A 24880-nucleotide genomic window follows, 5' to 3' on the forward strand; every position below is an offset into this window, starting at 1 on the left:
ATGCAGGAAACGGGGAGAAGAATGAGCGTGAGTTTCAGGATGAGAGTGATAGAGGAGCTTGAGTGTGAGCAAGAAGCATGCGTGCACGCACACTTGAGAGAGAGAGAAGATGAAGAGAGAGAAAAAGGGTGAAATGGAGTGTCGTCTGCACATGGGCCGTGGGGGTGTCAGACTGAAGTTAGTGTTAATTATGGTTTGTAGAGTCTGAGAAAGCAGAAGGTTAACTGCCAGCCAGAAGCTGCAGTTTTGCTTTGTTTTTAACCACAGAATATTTGATTGCTCTGATTCACTGACAATACTCTCGTTGCCCAGACAAAAAAAGAGAATAAATGTGTGAATGTATGTCTATTATAGAAATAAATGTACGTGTTATCAACAACCGCATGAAGAGAGTGCGATACAACAAGGCAGAGTGGTGAAATGATGTCTGGGAAATAGAGCGCTGGCTCCAAAGAGACACCGACATTCTTGACTAAATAAATAAATCAGGTAAGTACAGTAAATAAGTACTACTGTACTAATAACTACTAAATAATCAGAAATACAATAAAAGTTTCAGAAATGTTTGACGCCCATGCGTCTCTCCATGATGGTGAATGTGGACCAGAGAGTATAACACATGTTCAAAGGATAATTTGTGTTTATTTTTTACATCGTCAGAGTTCAATTAACCACTTAAGCCCTATCTTATACTCTCATACAATGGTGTTGTTGAATAATTTTGAAATGTTTGAAATTTTTTTTTTTCCCTATAATGATATTCCATAAATATGGACGCCAGGTTGAAAGTGGTTAACACTACAGATTGTACCGTACCAAGGGCCAGGGTTGCACAAGCAAGCGACCTGCTCAGCACCAACCAGCCCAGCCCAGGCCAGGCCAGGGCAGGGCAGGGCAGGGCAGGGCAGGGCTGGGCTGGTTGATTATGCGGCGTGGCAGAGATGGTGGAGAGTGCTTGTGGGGAGTGGAGCGAAGCTGGGTTAATCAGCTGGCACAGGTTCAGGGCACAGCCCACACAGACGCATGGCACAGCAGTGGAGTCAGGTAATCAGCAAACGCAACACTCTCTCATTCCTATTGCCTTATGCCCCCCCCCATTCCTCTCTCTCCCTCTCGCTCTCTCTTACATCTCTCTCTCTCTCTCTCTCTCTCTTACATCTCTCTCTCTGTCTGTCTGTCTGTCTCTCTCTCTGTCTCTCTGTCTCTCTCTCCCTTTCTCTCTCTCCATTACGGTTTCTAGATTCCTTCTATCTCGGGTGCTTTATAAAAATATTGCGAACTCAAGGAAGCTGACAGCACGTTTACCCCTTTAACTCCCACTCCTGTACGAAGTGATATTGTCAGTATGATGATCAAAGTGAGAGGTAACAATACGTGCAGAGATATGACCTTTGAGCTCAAGCAGAATCATCAAAGAACCCATCATGGCTGAACTCCAACTGCGGGCATCGTTTAACCTGCTCAAGGTCAGCTCCACAACTTATAACCTTGTTTACTTGGGTCCACATGACTGTTTCCGAGGTACAAAGTAAAATCATCTGTGTTCATTTAACTAGCAAACAGTTAACAGTATAATTTTTTACACCGTGGAGTCGAGCTGTCTGAGGGTCTATGTTGTTTCTGTGTGTGCGCGTGTGCGTGTGTGTGTGCGTAACCACTGGACTGATCAGTGCCACGTATCTTGTGCAGACCACAGAGGTACAGTCCCTCCACTATTTTTTTCCCCACATTATGTTTAATACCTTTTTTTTAATTAACCAGATTACAGATTACAGAAATTAACCAGTGTGTGTGTGTGTGTGTGTGTGTGTGTGTGTGTGTGTGTGTGTGTGTGTGTGTGTGTGTGTGTGTGTTAGTTATAGTGCATGCATGTGTAATTGTGTGCCTGTGTAGGTGCATGTTCTGTATGTAAGAGTGTTTTTATACACATGCGTGCGTGCGTGCGCACGTGCGTGCGTGTGACTGTGTGTGTGTGTGTGTGTGTGTGTGTGTGTGTGTGTGTGTGTGTGTGTGTGTGTGTGTGTGTGTGTGTGTGTGAGAGAGTGCTAGCGAGGTGTTGAGCGTCTGGGCGGCCCTGTGCAGAGCTACTTCAGAGGCCCTCTGGGTCTCTTTACCACGGGCCCGTCTGTCACAGACAACCACCTGCCTCCTCTGTCTATCGCCCCCACAAGTGCCTCTGCTCTTCTTCCCTCAGCTCACATCAAAGTACCCCCCTCCCTCCCTGCGTCTGGGGTCTGGCTACAGATGTATATGCTACATACACAACAACAAGAACAACAACACATGCATACTGCGGACAAGGCATGTTTTATTAATGACAACAAGATGGTAGCCCGCAGAGAAGGCAAGAGATAAGGCCGAGTTCAGTTCCCGCCGTGATGTTTCACTTTAGGGTTTTCAACATGACATTCACCACTTAAATATGCCGAGTTGCTCCTTTTTGGGGGGCGCTAGCCCCTCCTATGTCCAGCTTTGAGGGTGTGTGTAAACACAAACATTGTCCTAACACAAACATTAAATGCCATTGATAATGAATGGCCAGTTTTACGTCATTGTCCCAACACAAACATTAAATGCCATTGACAATGAATGGCCAGTTTTACGTCATTGTCCCAACACAAACATTAAATGCCATTGACAATGAATGGCCAGTTTTACGTCATTGTCCCAACACAAACATTAAATGCCATTGATAATGAATGGCCAGTTTTACGTCATTGTCCCAACACAAACATTAAATGCCATTGACAATGAATGGCCAGTTTTACGTCATTGTCCCAACACAAACATTAAATGCCATTGACAATGAATGGCCAGCTTTGAGTGTTTGTGTAAACATTGCGTAAACACAAATATTGAAGACGAAGGTGAGGAGGTAAATTCTAATTAGCCGGAATGAGATGATGGGGAACGATGATGATTGACCTCTACACCAAATCTCTTCACCGAAAATAGCCGATCTACAAGCTCACGCTATACTCAGTATATAGTGTGAGCTTGTAGATCTGCTATTTTCACGCACCACAGTTTGTGAACCACTGCGCTATAGGATTCATGTGGTTAACATAATCTGTGAAGGAGGACTTGGGTTAAAACTAATAGTATCTGTCGGTGCAGTGTTGTCCACCTGAAACCCTCAGTGCTTCTGGACAGAGGGTTCAAACATGGGGTTTGGCCACTTGTATGTTCATACAATAACTAACTCCCAGCTCTTCAATTGAGACTTTTACATCCTGTGGTCGGGTCGGACCACTACTGGTTGACAAGAGTCACTGTATAGAAGTCAAGTGGAAACAACTAGTCTTCCCAAATGTATTTTCCCTTAATAGCTCAACGGTAAAATAAAAAAATAAAAAAGGAGCTTGTGTGTGATTTTACTTTATTTATTTATTTTAAATTTTCACTAAAGATGCTCCAAAACTTTAAAAAACTCAGCAGCGAACGTTTATAAACAGCAGCTGCTGTTTTGGAGCATCTAAAGTGAGTTTCGAGCTGTTCCTTTTGCTACTGTATATGATTTTGGAGGATGGGCGTTATTATTATTATTATTATTTTAATATGTTTTATTCAAGTATCATACTTTGGTACAGTTTTATGTTCCTTTTACAGAACACAATAATTAATTTATTGTATTGAATCAATTCTGAATCATCCTTTGCTATACAATACATTAATTTGAATTAAGAGTATAATTTCCTATCACAAACAATGTCAACTTGAGGGAATGTCTAACATATTTATAATAGATAAAGCCATTTTGCTGATAAATTAACCCCAAATTTACTTTAGTTGAAATTACATTATATTTAGCATTTCACTGCTTCCAATATTTTTGTAGTAATTACAGGATACACTATATTTTATATTATAACCCTCACAACCTTAACGCTAATAAAACGTACATTTAAATTACCAGTGAATGCTACCGTATGAGAGTGTAGCAGTTGAATACACCAACTTAAATATTTGTGTGTGTGTGTGTGTGTGTGTGTGTGTGTGTGTGTGTGTGTGTGTGTTGTGTGTGTGTGTGTGTGTGTGTGTGTGTGTGTGTGTGTGTGTGTGTGTGTGTTTGTTTGCGCATGCGTGCGTGCATCTGTGTTTGTGGGGAGTGGGGGGTGGACAGACATTTGTGGAGGTCTCACACATCAAAGCCAAGCGCTTGGCAGAACACATGATCATAAAGTCTTCATAAGATTGTTATGAGGTCTCTGTTGTGACTGTCCTTCACACTGCCACTGTGACGCACATGTACTGTATGCGTATGCATACGTGCACACATGTGTGTGTGTGTGTGTGTGTGTGTGTGTGTGTGTGTGTGTGTGTGTGTGTGTGTGTGTGTGTTACTCTCAGTGGCAAGAGTGATGAGCAGCTACAGCTGATACTGTATGATAAATAGAAAATACATGACAATGTCTGAGGTCAAATTAACCACTGCGAACATCAGAGCACAGACATTTAGTCAACTTCCTGTGGCATGGCTGTTATTTACAGTGGTGAGACTACACTACACTAAGGCAAATGCAATTTTTATAGTCTCCGATATTCATGTTACTCATAAATGGTTCAGTAAGGGAATGTGTGTGTGTGTGTGTGTGTGTGTGTGTGTGTGTGTGTGTGTGTGTGTGTGTGTGTGTGTGTGTGTGTGTGTGTGTGTGTGTGTGTGTGTGTGTGTGTGTGTGTGTGTGTGTGTGTGCGGGTGTGTGTGTGTGTGTGTGTGTGTGTGTGTGTGTGGTGCGTGCATGTCTCATTCTCTCACCATGCGCTGCTGTGCTGACACCAGGCTGTCCCAGTCGTTCTCAGGTGGAAGGCTGCTGAGCGGCTGCATCTCGTCTGGGTGGGCTTTGCCGTGCAGCAGGCTGTGCAGCGGCAGCTGTGGCGTGCCGTGGGCCTCCGCGCTCTCCTCCTTGTCCCAGCTCAGGTGCTCCTGGCTCATGATGTCCTCCCCATCGGTGACAGAGGCGAACGGCGATGTGGCTTGCTTGGAAGACATTATTCTGCTGCGGAGGCAACAACGAGAGGGTCACCAATCGCAAACTTCAAATCATAATAATGTGGCACTAGCAAGACATGACATCTGCGTTGTCCTCTATCTATACGGAACGCTGAAGCCGAGCAAAATGGCCTCTGCATTGTGATATCAGCACTTGCACTGAAGTTGTTAGTAGTCATTTACTGGGTGATGAGCATGCGTCAGTGAGACAGAGCACGTTACAAACTTGAGAGTTCAATATAACTTTAACCATGGCAGCATCCCTATTTTGGACACTTATATTATATCAAAATACAAACAGCTCACAATGTGTTGTGTCCAATGAATTGGCCATTTTTAAATGTATTTATTTTGAATTAAAAAATATATATAATAATGTAAATGACATCAACAGACAGATAAATTGCTATAACTGTGTGAGTGTGAGCTCACTAAATGGGACACGTGGTGCACATATATTTGCAGAGTTTTCCTTCTGACAACATTCTTCTGCAAGCTACAGAATCAATCAACCGTCATCATTCGTGTTGAAATTGATTTTGCCCTTCTGTCATCTTATTATATTATGAGCATTGATTGAATTCTCTCCAAAGCACGCTGATCAAAATAGCATTCCCTTTTTTCTTTCCACGAGTCAAATTAGCAAATTATTAACCTTTTTTTTCTGTGTGACAGCATTTCCTCAGACCAATAAATCCTACTTAAGCAACTTGGAAGTCAAGACCCAACAGTGGGGGGGAGGGGGGGGGGCTGAATTCACAAATCTGTCACATGCTTTCATGAATATTACAGTGAAGACTGTAGTTGACATTGCAGGTGCAAAAGGAAACTTGTGCTAATTCCACTAATTCCACGCAGTGCTTCCTTTTTTTATCCCCTTTTTTTCTTTTCTTTTTCTAGGGGATTTTTTCCCATACAGAATTAATACAACCGATTCTGAGTTCTCACAATTAACGAGGCAGCGATCACGCTGTGCGCTACAATGAATGAAATTAAACACTGTGCCAGCAAATCTAATTATGCATTTGGTATTAAATTAATAAGGGGATAATGTGGCCTTCCTACTGATGTGAAGTGGGAAGAGAAATGGAGCCAGAGTGTATTTAACTCCTAATCCGCTTTCACCCTGATCCCTTGTTCTGCTTACTTATCTCATCTACAGGACATCAAACATTAAAACCAGGAGATGACAATGCACTGTACCATCCACTCTAGTAGACGGAGAGAGAGAATGACAATGCACTGTACCATCCACTCTAGTAGACGGAGAGAGAGAATGACAATGCACTGTACCATCCACTCTAGTAGACAGAGAGAGAGAATGGGAGAGAGAGAGAGAGAGAGAGAGAGAGAGAGAGAGAGAAAGAGAAAGAGAGAGAGAGAGAGAGCGAGAGAGAGAGAGAGAGAGACTACTAATGACACACAGTAAAATCTGGAGTGTTCATATAAATAGTTAACCACTTAAACCCTATATACATTGACAGGGCTCTATCCTCCCCCCCCCCCCCCCCCCCCCTCTACAACCAAATCTCTCTGTACAAATTGCAGATATTATACAAGCTCACGTGTAACATTTTGATGCGTTGTGAGCTTGGAGATCAGCACTTTTTGATGAATGACATGCCCAGAACAGGGACGGATGGTAGGGTTTGTATGTTTTGACACTAACTACAACATGTGCCATTGTCCTGGTATGTCCACGGCAGTGTGACAATGGCCATCAGCTGAACCAGGGTTGGCATGCTTTTACCATCTCTATTGTGTGCTATTGTATCGAATTAGTAAGAAATAGAACATCTAAACACAATAGGCACGCACACATTGTGTGTGGATGTGTGTCTCTATACGCGCACGCATTCACACACACACACACACACACACACACACACACACACACACACACACACACACACACACACACACACACACACACGCATGTCGCACACACACAAAATCATAGTTCAGTTTGGGCGGTAAAAGCATGGCCAATAGCAGGCCCATGTTAATCTCATGGGCCACGGCAGCTGTGTAAACAACGCAGCAAGTCAGGTAGAGAAGTCTGTCTGTCTGTCTGTCTGTCTGTCTGTCTGTCTGTCTGTCTGTCTGTCTGTCTGTCTGTCTGTCTGTCTGTCTGTCTGTCTGTCTGTCTGTCTGTCTGTCTGTCTGTCTGTCTGTCTGTCTGTGTCACCGGCTGTTTTCTTTAGTGGGGCTCAGCCCTCAATTTTAATCAGCCATTAAATTGTTTCCTGTAATTATATCAAACAGAAAATTACCTCAGAATTGGGGAGTGTTAATTGAAAATCAAAATTCGGAATGAAGTTCAGGGCCTCTCCCTGCCATGAGTGACACGGACTGTGCATGTGTGTGTGTAGGTGTGTGTGTGTGTGTGTGTATGTGTGATTGTGTGGATGTGTGTGTGCGTGCGTGCGTGCGTGCGTGCGTGCGTGCGTGCGTGCGTGCGTGCGTGCGTGCGTGCGTGCGTGCGTGCGTGCGTGCGTGCGTGCGTGCGTGCGTGCGTGCGTGCGTGTGTGTGAGAGAGAGAGAGAGAGACAGACATATTTTTTATTCATGCATCCAAAAAGGCTGATCTCTACCAGAAGCAGTAGCACCTCATCCTCAATGGAGTGTGAGAGTGAAACAAAGCATTTCTTTTGTATTACCCAGTAAATCAACTGGTATTATTTTACCACTAAAATATTCAGTCTCTCAGGCACTTTTACTCTGGTCTCCAGCCATCAGTCAAACTGCTGAGGCGTGAGAGAGAGGAAGAGGAAGGGAGAGAGAATAAGGAAGAGTGAGACCGAGAGAGAGAGAGAGAGAGAGACCGAGAGAGAGAGAGAGAGAGAGAGAAAGAGAGAGGGAGAGAGAGACTCCATTGCCTCTGTAACATGTGTCTACAGCAATCTTGTTAAAGAATGCAACAGATCTGTGGCGGGCTCCGTAACAGTATTTGTCAGCAGGAGTTAATAATTTATTAGTAGCACTGGTGGGGGTGGGGGGGTGGGGGGGGGGGGGGGGGGTGGGGGGGCGCGCGCTCAGGCAGCTAAAGAGTGCAGGGAACCCAGCTGCCCCCAACCCCCCAACCTCTGACAAGCCCAATATAATACAACCTCGTATTATTGAAAGGGAGCCCTCCAATAATTCTCAGAAAAATATCTGAGAGCAACCGTACAGAGTTCTATTCCTCATAGACTCTGAGGGGGTTGAACAGTGCTAATGTGTGGCGTGGGCGCCATGATTAAGTACAGATCAAACGTGGAAAACAAATAAGGAGGAGCAGGCAGAAAGGTTGTGAATTCGTATCACATTCTGTGATTAAAGAACTCTTTCTACAGGGTCTGCAGGCTTTCTATTCCTGAAAAGTTACAATGTGAAAATGGAAGCTATCGTTCTCACGATAATACAAATCTAAATTTGTTTAAAAAAAAATCTTGTTTAAAAACAAATCTGCCTAATGACGGTGGACGGGTTTCTGAACCTCCCACAGCGCTCCTATGAGACACAGACTGAGTAGAAAAGAATTGTGCTATTTTATCATTAACATTAGTTAGGACCAATTATATGAAGATTAGTTGACAAGTGGTGAAGTGGTCCTACTATATGTTGTATTTTAGTGCGTCAGTAGACGTTCATACAGTATTATTGTAATCATATCAATAATTGAATCCGTTTTACCGGAAAAATAAGCCCGATATGTGCCTGCGTTGTCGTGCAGTGAACAACTGGCCGCTCATGCAACCCTGACAAGCCATCCTCCCCTCATGCTTGGTTGCACAATAACAATGGACAACTAACGGGCAAAAAAATAATAAAACTAATCAATACGCGCGAACGGAAATGCTCGTTTTCCTAAAACCTGAGCCCCATGAGTGACTTTGGAGACCTGCAGGCAGTGAAGGAGAGAGGGGGTTCGCAAGAGAAGTCATCTATAAATAGCTGACAATATTGCTCACATTTACAGGATTAAGAGTAGTTGAGCGGGAGCTCATGTGGCCCGGAATGCTTTGACTCATGAATTGTTCCCAACGATAATGTTTCATCATCACGCAACAGCCCTCTGTTTAATTGGTGAGTGTTATAAGAGCGTTGTGTGCCGCACGTCTTAAAGGTCTCATGACTGCGGGGCCATGTGTCTGTGGCTATCCTGTTTCCCCCTTGCCTTCCATCGCTGCAAGCTCTGACTTCCAGCCTACCATCTCTGCTCTTACGCTCTGTTGACCTTTTATAGACAATGGTGATAAGTAACTCCACACCACCACCAGTGACTGGCATCCAGCATGAAGTCCTTTCTTAAAACACATAATGCTGACAAAACGGTTGTCACTATTCTGCACTGTACAGGTTTGTTGCCAATCGATGTTACTCGGACAAGGCAGAACACAGAAATATAAAACATAATAAAGACTAAGTGATAATTGATTTCAATTTTGAGTTCAAGGAGAGGATATAATATGAATCAATATTAAATATTGTGTCATTTTAAAAAAAATAGAAAAATCCAATTGTATTTATTGTGTGTGTGTGTGTGTGTGTGTGTGTGTGTGTGTGTGTGTGTGTGTGTGTGTGTGTGTGTGTGCGTGCGTGCGTGTGTGCGTGCATGCGTGTGTGCGTGCGAGCGACACGTGTGTGCCTGCCTGCCTGCCTGCCTGCCTGAGAGAGAGAGAGAGAGAGAGAGAGAGAGAGAGAGAGAGAGAGAGAGAGAGAGAGAGAGAGAGAGAGAGGGAGGGAGATAGAAAGAGAGAGAGAAAAGGTGCATGAGTATGTGCGCAAGAGTGTGTTGGCATCTGTTTGTACATGTGCCTGCGTGTGCGTATCTGCAAGAGACACCAAGACGGAGACACACAGCGACAGAGCGAGAGAGCGAGAGAGAGAGAGAGAGAGAGAGAGAGAGAGAGAGAGAGAGAGAGAAAGAGAGAGAGAGAGAGAGGGAGACAGAGGGAGTATGTTTCCCTTCAGGGGTTCCTCCTGTTCCAACAGGTGCAGTCGTAGGGTTCCACTGGGTTCCTCACCTGCCATAATGAGATATATTACTACCTGACGGCTCCCAGCTGGAGAAGCATTGACACTGTATCCACCGTTTAGCACAATTAAATTATCACCCTCCATTGTGACAGAGCCATGCTGTGCCTCCTGGATGGATAATCAACTCGAGGGGGCTACATATCTCACACTACCCTCCTGTTCGCACTCACAGGCATGCATGCATGCATGCACACACTCTCAATTTGATCCTTCAATGTTCACGCTATTAATATACAGTAATATACTGTAAAAACAGACAAAGCAAATTAGATTGTGAAGGGAGGGGGGGGGGGGATTCCTTCCTGCTATATCAATGCTTATAATGCTTATAAGGGTCCCTGTCTGTCTACTGGGAGGATGGGTTGAAGAACACACATTGAATCTCTTGTTACCTCCTCCTCCTCTGTCCCCTCGTGCCACGGGCCCTCCTCCCGATCCCTGGGACACAAGCTCAGAGCTGGACGGAGTAACACCCTCTCAGATCCAACGGATCCACAGCAGCTCACACAACTCACTCATTCTCATGCACGTAGAGTTGACAGTTCAATGGTTTAGTGCTGTCCGTTTGTTTCAGCCGTGCCGTGCGTCACTCTGTAGTGGCAGCTAGGTGACCCCAAGACGCGGCGGACCTTCAGTCAGAAGCCAAGCATTCAGAGAAAGTGTGAACCACAAGACAAGCAACTGCACATCCAAGTCCTCAACACCCTGTTTATCCAACCAGCCGACCAACTGCCTCAGGAAAAAAAGATAGAAAGACAAGAAAATCTACTTGTTTTTGCCTCGTTACTCCTCCTCTCTTTGCTTTCCAATATGTCTCTCTCTCTGTCTCTCTTGCAGCCTTCTGGGGAGTGCAGTTCCCAAAGTAACTTCTGTCGCTACTGCTGCAGTTAAGCAAACTTCGCAGGCAGTCAAGCCATCAACCAACACAGCCTATTTGCTGAGCAACAGTGGAGCTTTGTGGCTCACCTCATGGTTGACAGTAAGTTATGAGTCCTTTGTGAGTGCAAGGGAAGGAAAACAGAGATCGGAATTTGGCAGGAACATAATAATACAGAATTCTCCTGTCTGTGGAACCTGAATTTTTCATGGAAACAATCAAGCATTGTTGGAAGGAAAGAAAAGCAACGGTGACAGATGAAATATAGATGGGGCCCCCCTTTTCATTCTGAAAATGGTTAACAAAAGAACTATTCAGGCCAGGTCTCTACTGCCATTTATAACGATAACTTCTTGTGTGTACTTGAGAGTTTACAGCAAAGGGCCACAATTCAACAAATCAATGCTGCGATGCGTTGGGAGCACGTAGACCTGCCATTTTCAGTGCAAGACACCAGCATGCAACTAAGTATAAATCAGGCTAACATCTCTTGCCGTTCCGAGTAAAGCGAGCTATGGGACAGCCTGGAGGTGCCAAATACAAGTGGGGGAGTGCATCACCGAGGTTCCAGAGAGATGCACAATGGATGTATAGGGAACGCTCTAAAAAGGAAAGAAATGGGGGATTAAAAACCCACTCACAAACTGAGCCAAATAATCAAGAACAATGGCTAATTATGGAGTAATTTTGCAGGCAACAGAAAAGGGCAGGGATGCTGGAGACAGTGAATGGGTTATGAGAGGGGGGTGGGTTATGAGAGGGGGGTGGGTTATGAGAGGGGGGAGGGTGCTTATTGTACTGCATGGCAGGATAACTATGGCCCACAGTTTTTGGCCAGGCCATCATGAGGTCATCGTTGGCAGCCTCAGTGCCCAGAAGAACTGGGGTTGGTACAACTGCCGTTTGGACATCTGGAATGTCGACACACAGTGGCCCGCTTTCTCTGCCACTATCCTAATTCCTTTCTTTCTTTCTTTCTTTCTTTCTTTCTTTCTTTCTTTCTTTCTTTCTTTTTTTTCCCTCTCCTAAAGTAGAAGGCTTCGCCAGTTACTGGTCACCCAAATTGGAAAATTTGTGATGTCTAATGAAAAGAAAAGCTGGTTTGTTCTCTCTTCCATTCTCATCTCATAAATGGATTTATGCAGTGTGTGTGTGTGTGTGTATGTGTGTGTGTGTGTGTGGGGGGGGGGGTGATGAGGAAATTACCTTCAACACTCTTTTGATTAAGCAGCCCTATTCTAGGGGCAGCGCAGACAACAGCTCATTACCTTCATTTTAGTCTCACCTCCTGTTCATTTACTTTTTTTCCCCTTGTACTTTCTTTTCCTCTCTCTGTATTAATTATAATAATTCATTGAGCAAGCTCACAAGGGGCACACATGTACCCCCACCCCCCCTCTTTGTCTTTGGGCTCTTGTTTCTTCCTTTGCGCGACTGTGAGAAGAAAGACAGCGCAGGACGAGGGAGGGGAAAAGCGTGGCCACGTTTCATGTGACACGTCAATCGGAAAATCAAAACAGGGGTAGTTCATTTGCTCCACCCCGATGAGGCCATCTAGCAGAGGCATGATGAATAGGGGTCAGGCAGGCCACACCTCAAAGATTTATGATTAAGCCTTATTATGTTGGGGAACTGACATTGATTGCTGATTTAAACCACTGAAACCAATTCATTTGCCCCGTGTTGAATAGAAAGCATGGTCAACAGTGTGTATCGCGGTGACAGGTTGGACAGCGAGAGGAGAAAAACCAAAGTGAAGGATTAAATGAATGGCTGGCACCCTGCTCTGTTTGGCGGTGGTTAAAAGTTAGCATTGGGTGATTGACAGCTGATACAAAAAAAGAGAGAGGCCAGGATAAAAAATGAGACCTAAGGAGCAGAACCAGAAACTCCTGCCATTGATCTGAGTAATTGCCCAAAAATTTTGGTTCACAGAAGACATGTACAAGCTGCTGTTTTAGCAGCGCTAAGATGGTTTCATTCACGGCCCGGCGCTGAGAAAACCCCCACTGTAAATGAATGTGAAACATAGTCCTAATAAAATCAGGGAGCTGACAGACATGGTTGAACAGAAAAATGTGCTGTATTTCCACTCCGGGAGAGCAGGCACTGTAGTGGATTAGATGCTGACTGAAACAGAAAATGCCTCGGCAGGCTGTTGCTAACCATGTGTCTGACCGCCCGTACTAGGCTCCAACTGCATTTCGTCCTGAGCCATGCTTAGCAAGACACAGCGGTACGTCTGTCAAAATACAAGTTTTGCCAGAAGTGATATACCTAACACCATCTATTACCCGAGCAGGACTTGTGTTGTGCGTTCCGAGCAGATGTGATGTATGGGGGAGCGTGTTATTCCCAGCAGCACGTCATTCGTCATCTACAGTTGTCAAGATCAACTCTTGTTTACAAACACCTTTTCCTCTGTGTTAGCTCCTCTATTGGTTGTTGTTGTTTTTTTCTCTTTTCCTGGCAGACGCAGAGACACATGCATCATGACAGGGTTTCAGAATGAAATCATTAACTAAATTGCTTTCTTTAAAAAACCACGAGAGTGCGGCAGAGTTTGTGTGTCTGTGTTTGGCCGATGGCCACAGGGCCTCGGGTTCCCAAGCAGCCTCTGCCCCGGCTCTGTTGTGGTTCCCCTGCCACCACACTCATTATGCTCAGCCTCGGCCCAGCACGGCGTGCAGGGCTGCGGCTACGCTCGCCTCACTCACTGGGCCAGTAGGAAATAATCTGGTAATCTCAAACTACTCCTCCATTTCAACTGGGGGCCCTCTGTGCACACAAAGAGACCCTTTGTCCTCCCTAAAACATTTGTGACCACCCTTTAGATCTCAATCACTGAATCAATCAAAAACACATTAAACAAATATGGTTTCATATCTGATGTTACAAAGCCTAAAGGGGGATTTATTAAAACACTGACTTGACATTCAACACGTTTATACTGCTGTGGTATCAAACAACAGTTCCTGCTGTGATTTTGACCAAAAAAAGGGAAAAAGGGTAACACACTACATATATTCTCCTTTCTTTTCTTTTTTTATTCATGATGAGTGTCAGATTGTTGGTGGGGAGGGTCTATTTAATTACAAATTATCAAAACAAAATATTTGAAATATTACGGGAGAACAAAATAAGCATTCATGTGGTACTAACGCATACTGTATGCACGCACGCACGCACACACGCACGCATGCACGCACGCACGCACGCACGCACGCACGCACGCACGCACGCACGCACACACACACACACACACACACACACACACACACACACACACACACACACACACACACACACACACACACAATTTGTAACAAAGACAAGCTGAAAATGGTTGTCTATGTAGCTGCCTCTAAATAGATTGAAATAAACAAAGCAAACAGAACAAGGCAAATAGCCAGTGAAGGCCAGACAAATATTTGATAAGAGCAGAGGGATTGTAGCTGAACTCTATGGAGGGGGAGGTCGGTAGACCACTACCTCCCACTGCCTGGACCAACTAGCCTGACCCACCCCCTCGGCCTCAGTCTATCTGCTCTCTCTCTCTCTCTCTCTCTCTCTTCTGGGTTGAAGGTAACAGATGTGTCTTTCACAGCCTGTGGAGTGTGTAACCAATCTGCAAACAATAGCCGGGACTTGACAAAGGTCGCCGCACTTGCAAAACGATGTTTACATTTAAAAGGCCTCAAAAACTCAGAGGTGACTCATATCCATGTCTCAGAACATTATTTTACATTATAGGTGACTACAACTGGGAGAAGTGACCATGGTGCACAAGTGAGTGTTGTGGGCTACTACAATGCTATTTGAGCTTATAAGCCCATTACTCAAGTTTAAATCACCTCCTTGACCTCCTGTTAAGCTAACAGTTGGTGTAAACATGTACAATCCTATTAACGTAATAATATACATAAGAGCTGGGCTCAGTACCCACACAGCCATGTGCTGCAGCCCTCCATGAGTCTTAATTACACCACGCAGCCATGACAGACAGACATTCAGCACCAGTCATGTAATCCAATACCTAGCATTGTGTCTACATGCAACAGAGAGCCACAAAAAGCACAGTATGTAGGTATGTAAATCAGAATGTTCATATTTACTGGTGATAGATTGAACATTACACTTGCACTTACTGAATACATTGTTTGACTTTTTTTCTTTTTACAATAATATGCCAAAATAGGGAGGCCAAATTGAAACAGGTATTTCATTGTGAATGTTAATGCCCCATGTTCATACTGTAGGGAAGTCTGTGTGTGTACCTGTATGGGCTGTAAATGTCTGTCTGCTAGTCTGTGAAAACACCTGAGGTTCCATGGTCATTGGAGACCATTAAACCTGCAGAGAAGTGTAGGCTATATTAGCCTAAATTGTATTATTATTATTTTCTGAGCAGAGGTAAGTAAGCTGATTCCCAATGCAGTTACTGTATGTGTAATAGAGTGGGTGGCATAGACCAGTGGTTCTCACACTTTTTTAAGGACACCCAAATTAATATGTATTTGGACATGGATCCCCATCTAAAAAACATTATGTGCCAGAGAAGATAAGATGTGCATGGTTAAAATTAAAAAGTATTCGTCATTTTTCACACATGTTGTTGATTGGCTATTTTCAAATATATGTATCCAATATATAGTGTTAAAGTAGTTAAAGATGGAGTGCCACAATTTTTGTATTTTTCCAGTTTTTCATGTGTCTATGAGGTGACAGTACTTCATTAGACACCCTCGAGTCGTTTTTATGTGCAATGGTGTATTAACTTTGTATTTAGGGTTTCTTCCTGGAGGCTGAACCCTTGACAGTCAAACGGGCCAATGAAATAAACAGTAATATAGTGACATCACACTATCAGCCCCTCCCCTAACCCCTCCCCCTTTATCATACAACTACAGCTGTGGGTGCTGCTTCAGTTCAGGTGGATCACCACCCATCACCACCCACCAGGCAAACCAGGCATACTTAATGAACTGGTGGGCGTGTCCACATAAAAGCATGATTTTAACAAATACTGTACACTTTTTGGAAAAAGTTCTTCCTCCTTATATTATAATAATACCTGATGATCATGTTTTTGGGTGGAAAAAAATCGCGGCATTCCATCTTTAAACTGATTTGATACCATATTAACTGATTTAGCTAGGGACCCCCTGGAACTTCCTGAAAGACCCCTGGGAGTGCCCAGACCCCACTTTGGGAACCACTGGTATATAGTTTGTACAGACTCTAAAGTCTTCTCTGGTGTCAGCAGGATAGCAGTCCAGGACCGGCGGGCTAGCATATCAGCTATAAATGGCAGCTACATCACTACGGCACAGGCTAAAAATACAGGACAGATCCTTCTTTTCCCTCAATTCTCAATTGTGTGTCAAATTAAACAACCTGTTATTATTCCCAACTCGTCAAATACGTCCGCTTTGTCAAGTGTCCCAAGTGTCCCTGGCCAACACTGTGAATGCCCCTATAGCATCATGTTTAGACGTGTACGATAATCCAAGTTTCTACTGAAATCCGACGGGGTCGATCATTTACTGTCAAAGACATCACAAGTTTGCTCGATCGCTGCATTAGCTGTTGGCACACTGGGTCGGCAAACCATTCATATCGTATCAAGTGGAGGAGGATGGATCCGACAATACTGCCTGTTCATGTTGAGCTGTATCCGCGGCATCAGGCACCACAGCCTGCCTGTCACTCATACAGCGCTACCCTGCCATTATGACGAAGGTAGCGACTATTGTGGGCTTCTGGCTCCCCCTCCCATCCAGCCGCCTTCAGGAGGGAGCTTACCAACGTATAAGCACCATACAAACCTGTCTTTGTTGCTCTAGAGTTGGATGAAGCATGGGAGAATGAGAGTTATAGGACTATTTACCTAACCCTAACCCCTCTTCATCTCAGATTAAAACAAAACACATTTGGCATTTGCTACCCTTTTTTGTCTAAGACTAAACCAAGCCAGCGGCATGTTAGCATTAATCTCTCTTGTCAAGGATTGGAGCGAAACTAATGTTTTCTGTCAGGTAGAAACACAGAGGGCTAATACCACCGTTAACTCTCATTCTACTGTCAGGTAGAAACACACAGGGCTAATACCACCGTTAACTCTCATTCTACGGTCAGGTAGAAACACAGAGGGCTAATACCACCGTTAACTCTCATTCTACTGTCAGGTAGAAACACAGAGGGCTAATACCACCGTTAACTCTCATTCTACTAGTACAGTGGGAAGAGGGGGGTATCATGCACCCCCCGGAAATATACTTCTAATCAGTGTTTTCTTATTGGAAAAAATGTGCTGAAAATGATGAGCTATGATAAAAAGTTGTCAAAATGTCCCACCTACCTCTAAACCCCCTTTTTGGTATATGGCTCTGGCGAAATTGTGTAAAGGCAAATATTAATTCACTAAAATTACATAAATAGACATGGAAGTCTGAAATTTGTCATGGAGTATCCTGACACATAGGGGTAAGTAGAAGAATAGGATTTGGGGGGTTGCTACCATTATAGTTTTAAATATGACCTACATTATCCCTAGAAAAACAAAAAAAGATGCTGTCCGCTTGACTAATAACAACAAAGATGGTTATTTTCCAACACATTATGGTGAAAATCACTGCCTCACTTGTATATAGAAAACTTCCCATATCCCTAAGCTTCAATTTGATCCCAAGATAACCTTTCTATCTTGGGAATTGTATATTCAGTCAGTCAGCTATACATTTGGAATAAATTAATGAATGACTGAGTTTGAACTGACTCCACATTATGGAATATTTCTTACTTGAATAAGCTATGTTAAAAAGTTGGAAAAGTGTCCAATCTACCATTTTTATGCAAATGATAGCCTCCATTATCAAAATAATCGATTTTACTATATCTCAGCCAATACTGCACTTAAATGAACAAATACGGTGTCTAGACCTATGTTTTGAGGGTCAAAGATCTCAGTGAAACTATTCTTAAAGTGACTACATGTGCCCATGGCATGCTGGTGTGCAAATCAGTGCCGATGAAATCAATTCCTCTATCTCGTCGGCTTCTTGTGCATGCTTTCAAGTGTCAAGGAGATCAAGCAGTGAGGTTGGTATAGGACTGCACCACAGGACACACTGGATTAAAAAATTTGGTTTTCAACAATCCCTGCGCTTCATCATAGGGTTTTGTTTTTTCCACCATAGCTTCATCAGCTTGCTTGTATAAGGCAACGGTGGCTCTCTTCAGAGCAGAGTAGCATGTAGGAAGGCGAGCCAGGTCAACTTTAGATTTAGAAATTAGTTTGTCATCTGCCCCACCACTCTTTCACTGAAGACTCACAATTTAAATAGCATATATTCTGAGCCTAGCCAAGCCATATGGCCCATAGGGCAGGAGCCTAACAAGTACACTCCCTGGCATGACTAGTATGTCGCAGGGATTTACCCCAATCCAACACTTTGGTATTCCCCGGCTGGGGATCGAACCCCTGACTATCCAGTCTCAGGGCGGACGCTCTAACTTCAAGGCCACTGAGCTGTTGATGATATCCAGAGCTTCTTACGGGTGTGTAACTTTAGAGTGTACAAAATGGAACCAAATGGACCTGTAAGTAAGCCTTGTGTAGCCATGAGGCCCATAGGGCAGAAGCCTATCTCCTGTTTCTGTAGTATGAGGTAGCTTGATGTACAAGTACACCCCCTGGACATGACACTAGTATGTAGCAGGGACATGTCCGACTTACCGACTGAGTCTTTGGTATGACCCGGCCAGGGGATCTAACCCCGACCTCCCAGTCTCAGGGCGAACGCTCTGACTACAAGGCCACTGAGCTGTTGACATCTTACTGGTGTGCAATTCTGAACGTACAAAATGGAACCAAATGGACCCGTAAGTGTTATGGGTGTCCTTGAAATGTGCCTTGTGCTACACTATCTCCGATTCAGAAACGGGTCTCATGGTCGCAGGCAACGTATTCCTCTCCAAAGTTGAACATTGCCACCACTGTTGAAGCAGCCATACACTACACAGGTTTATCCTGATGTTCTGGGCATCTTTGTAGTTAGTGTTATTAAAAAGCAGGTAAAAGAGTAACGTTTCAGCACTCTATTTGGTCACTCTATCCATTCAATGTAGTAGAAGAGCCGACTGTTATGTCGTCTCCGTCCACAGGAAATATGTTGCCTACGACCATGAGACCCGTTTCTGAATCGGTCTATATGGAACAGATCCTTAATTGGACAGAGTTGTGAGTCTTCAGTATGGTAAATGGTGCATTTATATAGCGCCTTTATCCAAGGCGCTTTACATAGATTGTGCATTACATTCACCCATTCAAACACATTCATACACCGATGGCGGCGGAAACCATGCAAGGCACCAACCAGCACATCAGGAGCAATTAGGGGTTCAGTGTCTTGCTCAAGGACACTTCGACACTAACTCTGGGGGAGCCAGGGTTTGAAATGGCAACCTTGCGGTTACCATCCGGCCACTATACCCCTGAGCCACTGCTGCCCCAGTGGACTTCACCCGTGCCAAGTTGCTGCAGACAATGGTGGGGGCAAATGACAAACTCACTTCTTAAATCTAAAGTTGACCTGGCTCGTTTTCCTCCATGCTACTCTGCTCTGAAGAGAACCACTGTGTTGCCTTTAGTGGCAGCGGTGGCCGAACGGTTTGCGGAGCGGTCTTGATACCGGAAGGTCGCCAGTTCGTATCCCCGGACCGGCACGTTAAAATTACCACCGCTGAAGTGCCCTTGAGCAAGGCATTGAACCACTACCATGAAATGTTCTATGAGCAGGGCCTGGCTGTAAACAAGTATCTGATGCTTAGTCCAGTTACCCTGGGTAAATATAGTAACTTTGTCATTGGAGACCATGGACAAGAAGACAAAGAAGACTGATTAATGTGACTGCATTTTGTTCTTTATGGTGCAGGCTAGTGTATAGGGTGGTCACTGTTGCTTACATTTTTACCTTTGAGTGTGTATATGATGGAATACTGTTACAGGATTGTGTGACTGTTTGTATTTTATACTGCATAGTGCAAGCCATTCTATAGTGTGTATACTGCCGCCTAGTATTGTTCATACTGAGGATGTTTTTTGTGTGTGATGTTATGCTACAGTATATATATTCTAAATTATAAAGCTAGCATAAAAACACAAAACCTGTCTAGATACCTTATTTGTAAAGTTATATGCAATATTGGTATCTCTTACTTGGTATAAATGTGACTTTATTGTAATGGCAGCACTGATTTTGCCACGGGCACATGTGGTCACTTTAAGAATAGTTTCACTGAGATCCTTGACCCTCAAAACATACAAACATACAAGTATAGACACCTTATTTGTTCATTTAAGTGCAATATTGGCTGAGATATAGTAAACATCGATTGTTTTGATAATGGTGACACTCATTTGCATAAAAATGGTAGATTGGACACTTTGCCAACTTTTTAACATAGCTTATTCAAGTAAGAAATATTCCATAATGTGGAGTTCAAACTCAGTTATTCATTCATTCATTCCAAATGTATAGCTGAATATACAATTTTCACCGATTTGAGGTATACCGGTAGTTCAGAGTTTTGGCTACAGAAGGAGTAATTTTCAAGATAGAAAGGTTATCTTGAGCTCAAAATGAAGCTTAGGGATATGGGAAGTTTTCTATATACAAGTGAGGCAGTGATTTTCACCATAATGTGTTGGAAAATAACCATCTTTGTTGTTATTAGTCAAGCGGACAGCATCTTTTTTTATTTTTCTGGGGATAATGTAGGTCATATTTAAAACTATAATGGTAGCAACCCCCCAAATCCTATTCTTCTACTTACCCCTATGTGTCAGGATACTCCATGACAAATGTCAGACTTCCATGTCTATTTATGTAATTTTAGTGAATTAATATTTGCCTTTACACAATTTCGCCAGAGCCATATACCAAAAAGGGGGTTTTGAGGTAGGTGGGACCTTTTGACAACTTTGTATCATAGCTCATCATTTTCAGCACATTTTTTCCAATAAGAAAAGACTGATTAGAAGTATATTTCCGGGGGGTGCATGATGCCCCCCTCTTCCCACTAGACTATACTGTCAGGTAGAAACACACAGGGCTAATACCACCGTTAACTCTCATTCTACTGTCAGGTAGAAACACACAGAGGGCTAATACCACCGTTAACTCTCATTCTACTGTCAGGTAGAAACACACAGGGCTAATACCACCGTTAACTCTCATTCTACTGTCAGGTAGAAACACAGAGGGCTAATACCACCGTTAACTCTCATTCTACTGTCAGGTAGAAACACACAGGGCTAATACCACCGTTAACTCTCATTCTACTGTCAGGTAGAAACACACAGGGCTAATACCACCGTTAACTCTCATTCTACTGTCAGGTAGAAACACACAGGGCTAATACCACCGTTAACTCTCATTCTACTGTCAGGTAGAAACACACAGGGCTAATACCACCGTTAACTCTCATTCTACTGTCAGGTAGAAACACACAGAGGGCTAATACCACCGTTAACTCTCATTCTACTGTCAGGTAGAAACACACAGGGCTAATACCACCGTTAACTCTCATTCTACTGCCAGGTAGAAACACACAGAGGGCTAATACCACCGTTAACTCTCATTCTACTGCCAGGTAGAAACACACAGAGGGCTAATACCACCGTTAACTCTCATTCTACTGTCAGGTAGAAACACACAGAGGGCTAATACCACCGTTAACTCTCATTCTACTGTCAGGTAGAAACACACAGGGCTAATACCACCGTTAACTCTCATTCTACTGTCAGGTAGAAACACACAGAGGGCTAATACCACCGTTAACTCTCATTCTACTCAAGCATTCGCAGCCATTCTAGTGTTTTATTTCCCACTCACCCTGAGACGATCACATCACCAGTGACATCATTCAGAGTGGCGGAAATCATACATTGACTGGATGAGGGCAATTAAAGGTAGTATAAGTGATATTTCTTGAATAAAATTGTTGAAAAGTTAAAGCTCTACAGTATATAGAGGATATGCGCGTGACATCATCATCATCCCCGATAGTTATGCGGGAACGCCTACTGAGTGGCAAAAAGTACTTTCTAGCCTTGACAGCATACTGTATCCACACAGAAAAGACCTATCTGATTGCATTAAACAACTTTAAACTCACTTACGGCTCATGTGGATCTCCCCATATCTACAGTTGTATCAAAGCCACCACACGACAGCAGTGTCCACCTGTCAGCCATCAGGCTGTTGAACAAGCCTTGAGGCCTGTCACCATGTCAGTATTGGAGACATAGGCTGTCACACAGGCGTTATCGCTTTATGTACTGTACATATGTACAAAACACAAGCCTGTCAGTCTGTTACACAACTGTCCTGTTGAAACAATATAAGCGCCATTGCTGCTGCACAGGTCCTATCACTTACACTTAAGAGAGTACATGTCTTATATATTATCTGATGCTAAGTGATGTCTCTCACCTGCACAAAAGATCGGTGTATGAATGTGTGTGTGAATGGGTGAATGTAATGCAAAATCTATGCAAAGCACGTTGGATAAAAGCGCTATATAAATGCACCATTTTTATTTGTCACACTCTTGGTGTGTAAGTTGAAGTTGACCCTTAGCTGGTTTGAAAAAGCCTCTTAAAAGCTCCACACCCAAAAAAAAATTCAAATGATTTCCCACACACTCCCTCGCAGTGGGTGTTGCCTGTGAAGTGCTGCACTGTACTTTGAGGGACTGCATCACTGAGACTAGTAGGGTAGCAACATGTTATAATACAAGGTAATTACAAGTACCTCATAAGCATGGGAAGCAAGGAAGGCCATCTCTGTGCTAGAGTTGGAACGGAAGTTGCCATCTCCCTACCAAGTGAAATTCTGAGGGTTAATTCAACTCTGAACAGTGTACAAATGGAAGCAAATTGACCCATACAATTCAGTTCCTTTTGTAGACGCTCGGAATACAAATGGTACCAAATGGACTGGGTCCATTTGTTACCATTTGTACATACTCAGGGACAGGGTTAAATTAACACTGAGGATTTTACTGTGTACACACATTGGACTAATCCAAGATCAACATTTGGATTAGTTAGTTAGTCACAGGGAGAGAGAAGAGAGAGAGATAGACAGATAGAGAGAGAGAGAGAGAGAGAGAGAGAGAGAGAGAGAGAGAGAGAGAGAGAGAGAGAGACAGACATTTTAATTGAGTCCCAGCTCTAGCGGTGTGTCTGTTATCCCTCACTAATAGCATACATTGGCCCTCTCTCATTATCAGAGTGGGTCTTTATCAGGGACCCTTGTTTGAAGCAGTTAAGAGTTAACACATTATGAACTACACACCAAGAATAAGCAGTGATCTGCATATTCAATAACTTCAGTAATTATATGCGCAATTCATCAAATGGGATGTGATTGCAGGAGGAAGAGTGGAATAGAGGTCTGATTCCTGGAGGACACAAGTCTAATCATAAAACTAACATGATCATTGTAATCTAAATTGAAAGGCTTAATAGCTCTCAATGTGTTGGACATGGATTTTAAGTGAAAGAGAGAAGAGACAGATTTAGATGTACTTATATATGTGTGCCTGCCTGCCTGCCTGCCTGTCTGCCTGCGTGCGTGCGTGCGTGCGTGCGTGCGTGCGTGCGTGCGTGCGTGCGTGCGTGCGTGCGTGCGTGCATGCATGCCTGCGTGCCTGCACTGAAACAATTAGCACCTCCAGATGTGCAGTGATGGCTTAAATACAAAACCATTGCCTTACCAATAACCGGCAATAAGAAATTACCAAACACGCTGAAATAAAAAATGCATTGTACCATATACTAAGACTCTTTTGACAAGAGTTGCTAGCCCAAAATGACGTGTTAAAAAAAAACAAAAAAGAAACATCCAGACCCCCAGGAATGCGCACAGGGGGGCGGCCCTGTTCCGGCGAGCCTTCCCGCATCCGAAACGGTTGAGAAATGAAAGAGTTACCGTGTTGCAGCTTTCTGTGCTCAGACACGTGGACACGTACACAATACACATACATAGCCTACATAAGGACACACATAGCTGTGTAATGGAGCGGAGACACCGCTCAAAAAAATAATAATACTACTACTTCAGATGTCCATTAGTGCCATTTCCCTCTATTCTATCTATTCTGCCACCAGTATGTACAAGTATAAATAGTCTATAATTTACAGTAGCCATATACTGTATATTATATAAAAAATCTTCAACCTTCAAAATCAGCTAAAAACAGTAGGAAGTAAGTGTACATTTTTGCAGTGTTTTCTAATTTTACTGTGCACTTCTCGTGTTGTAGCTGTCGCGTAGAACACAATTCAAGGAGCGATCTGTGAGGGAGGGAGACACACTCTGCGATCCCTTTCAACCACACGATTCATATTCAGCCCTCAATAACAGTTAATTAGTAATGCCAAATTCATTAACCCGTACTGCTGTTCCGCTGGCCTCGGCCATAAATTAGCTTAATGTGGGCAGACGTATTGCAGCTGTAATACGGGACATAAAACGCAAAGAGAAACACATACTGTGCCATCGTAGATCATGGATCATTATAACTCCGCAATGCTGCAGAGGGGAAAGAACACTCACTTTAAGAATTTTAGCAACTCAACCGTAAGCCTGTCAAACAATTTCTGCTCATAAACTTGTTTTTCCTGTTCATGCAGAGGATTTTATGGTAATGCCTTAAGCAAATTTATCACACTGCATTATTATTTTCACCACTGCTTCCACTTTCAAAACGGTAGAGGAATAATATAGTTTTTATAAATCGTAAAGGAACAAAAAAAAAGGTAATATCAAATCTACAACTATTTTAAATTGCGCAAGAGCACATGGTACAATTTAGGGTACACAGTTCATTTTTCCATTTGTAACTATGAAAGTATACAAAGGTAACCAAATGGAGCCTTATGGCTCCAATTGGTTACGTACACGTTCAGAGTTAAAGAT

The 24880-nt window shown here is 43.5% G+C and overlaps 1 protein-coding gene across 1 annotated transcript in view; it reads right to left on the bottom strand.

The window, feature by feature from the left end:
• sox6 (SRY-box transcription factor 6) overlaps window positions 1-24880 on the bottom strand; it is a 144882-nt gene that overhangs the window by 113549 nt on the left and 6453 nt on the right. The window contains exons 2-3 of the mRNA XM_079497731.1: window positions 10979-11005; window positions 4757-4997 (exon numbers count right to left, since the gene is read on the bottom strand). Coding sequence (XP_079353857.1) covers window positions 4757-4997; window positions 10979-10983 — 246 coding nt within the window. The 5' untranslated portion in view covers window positions 10984-11005. The remainder of the gene's footprint in view (window positions 1-4756; window positions 4998-10978; window positions 11006-24880) is intronic.

The sequence above is a fragment of the Electrona antarctica genome (assembly GCF_951216825.1).
Source record: "Electrona antarctica genome assembly, chromosome: 3".
Taxonomy (NCBI): domain Eukaryota; kingdom Metazoa; phylum Chordata; class Actinopteri; order Myctophiformes; family Myctophidae; genus Electrona; species Electrona antarctica.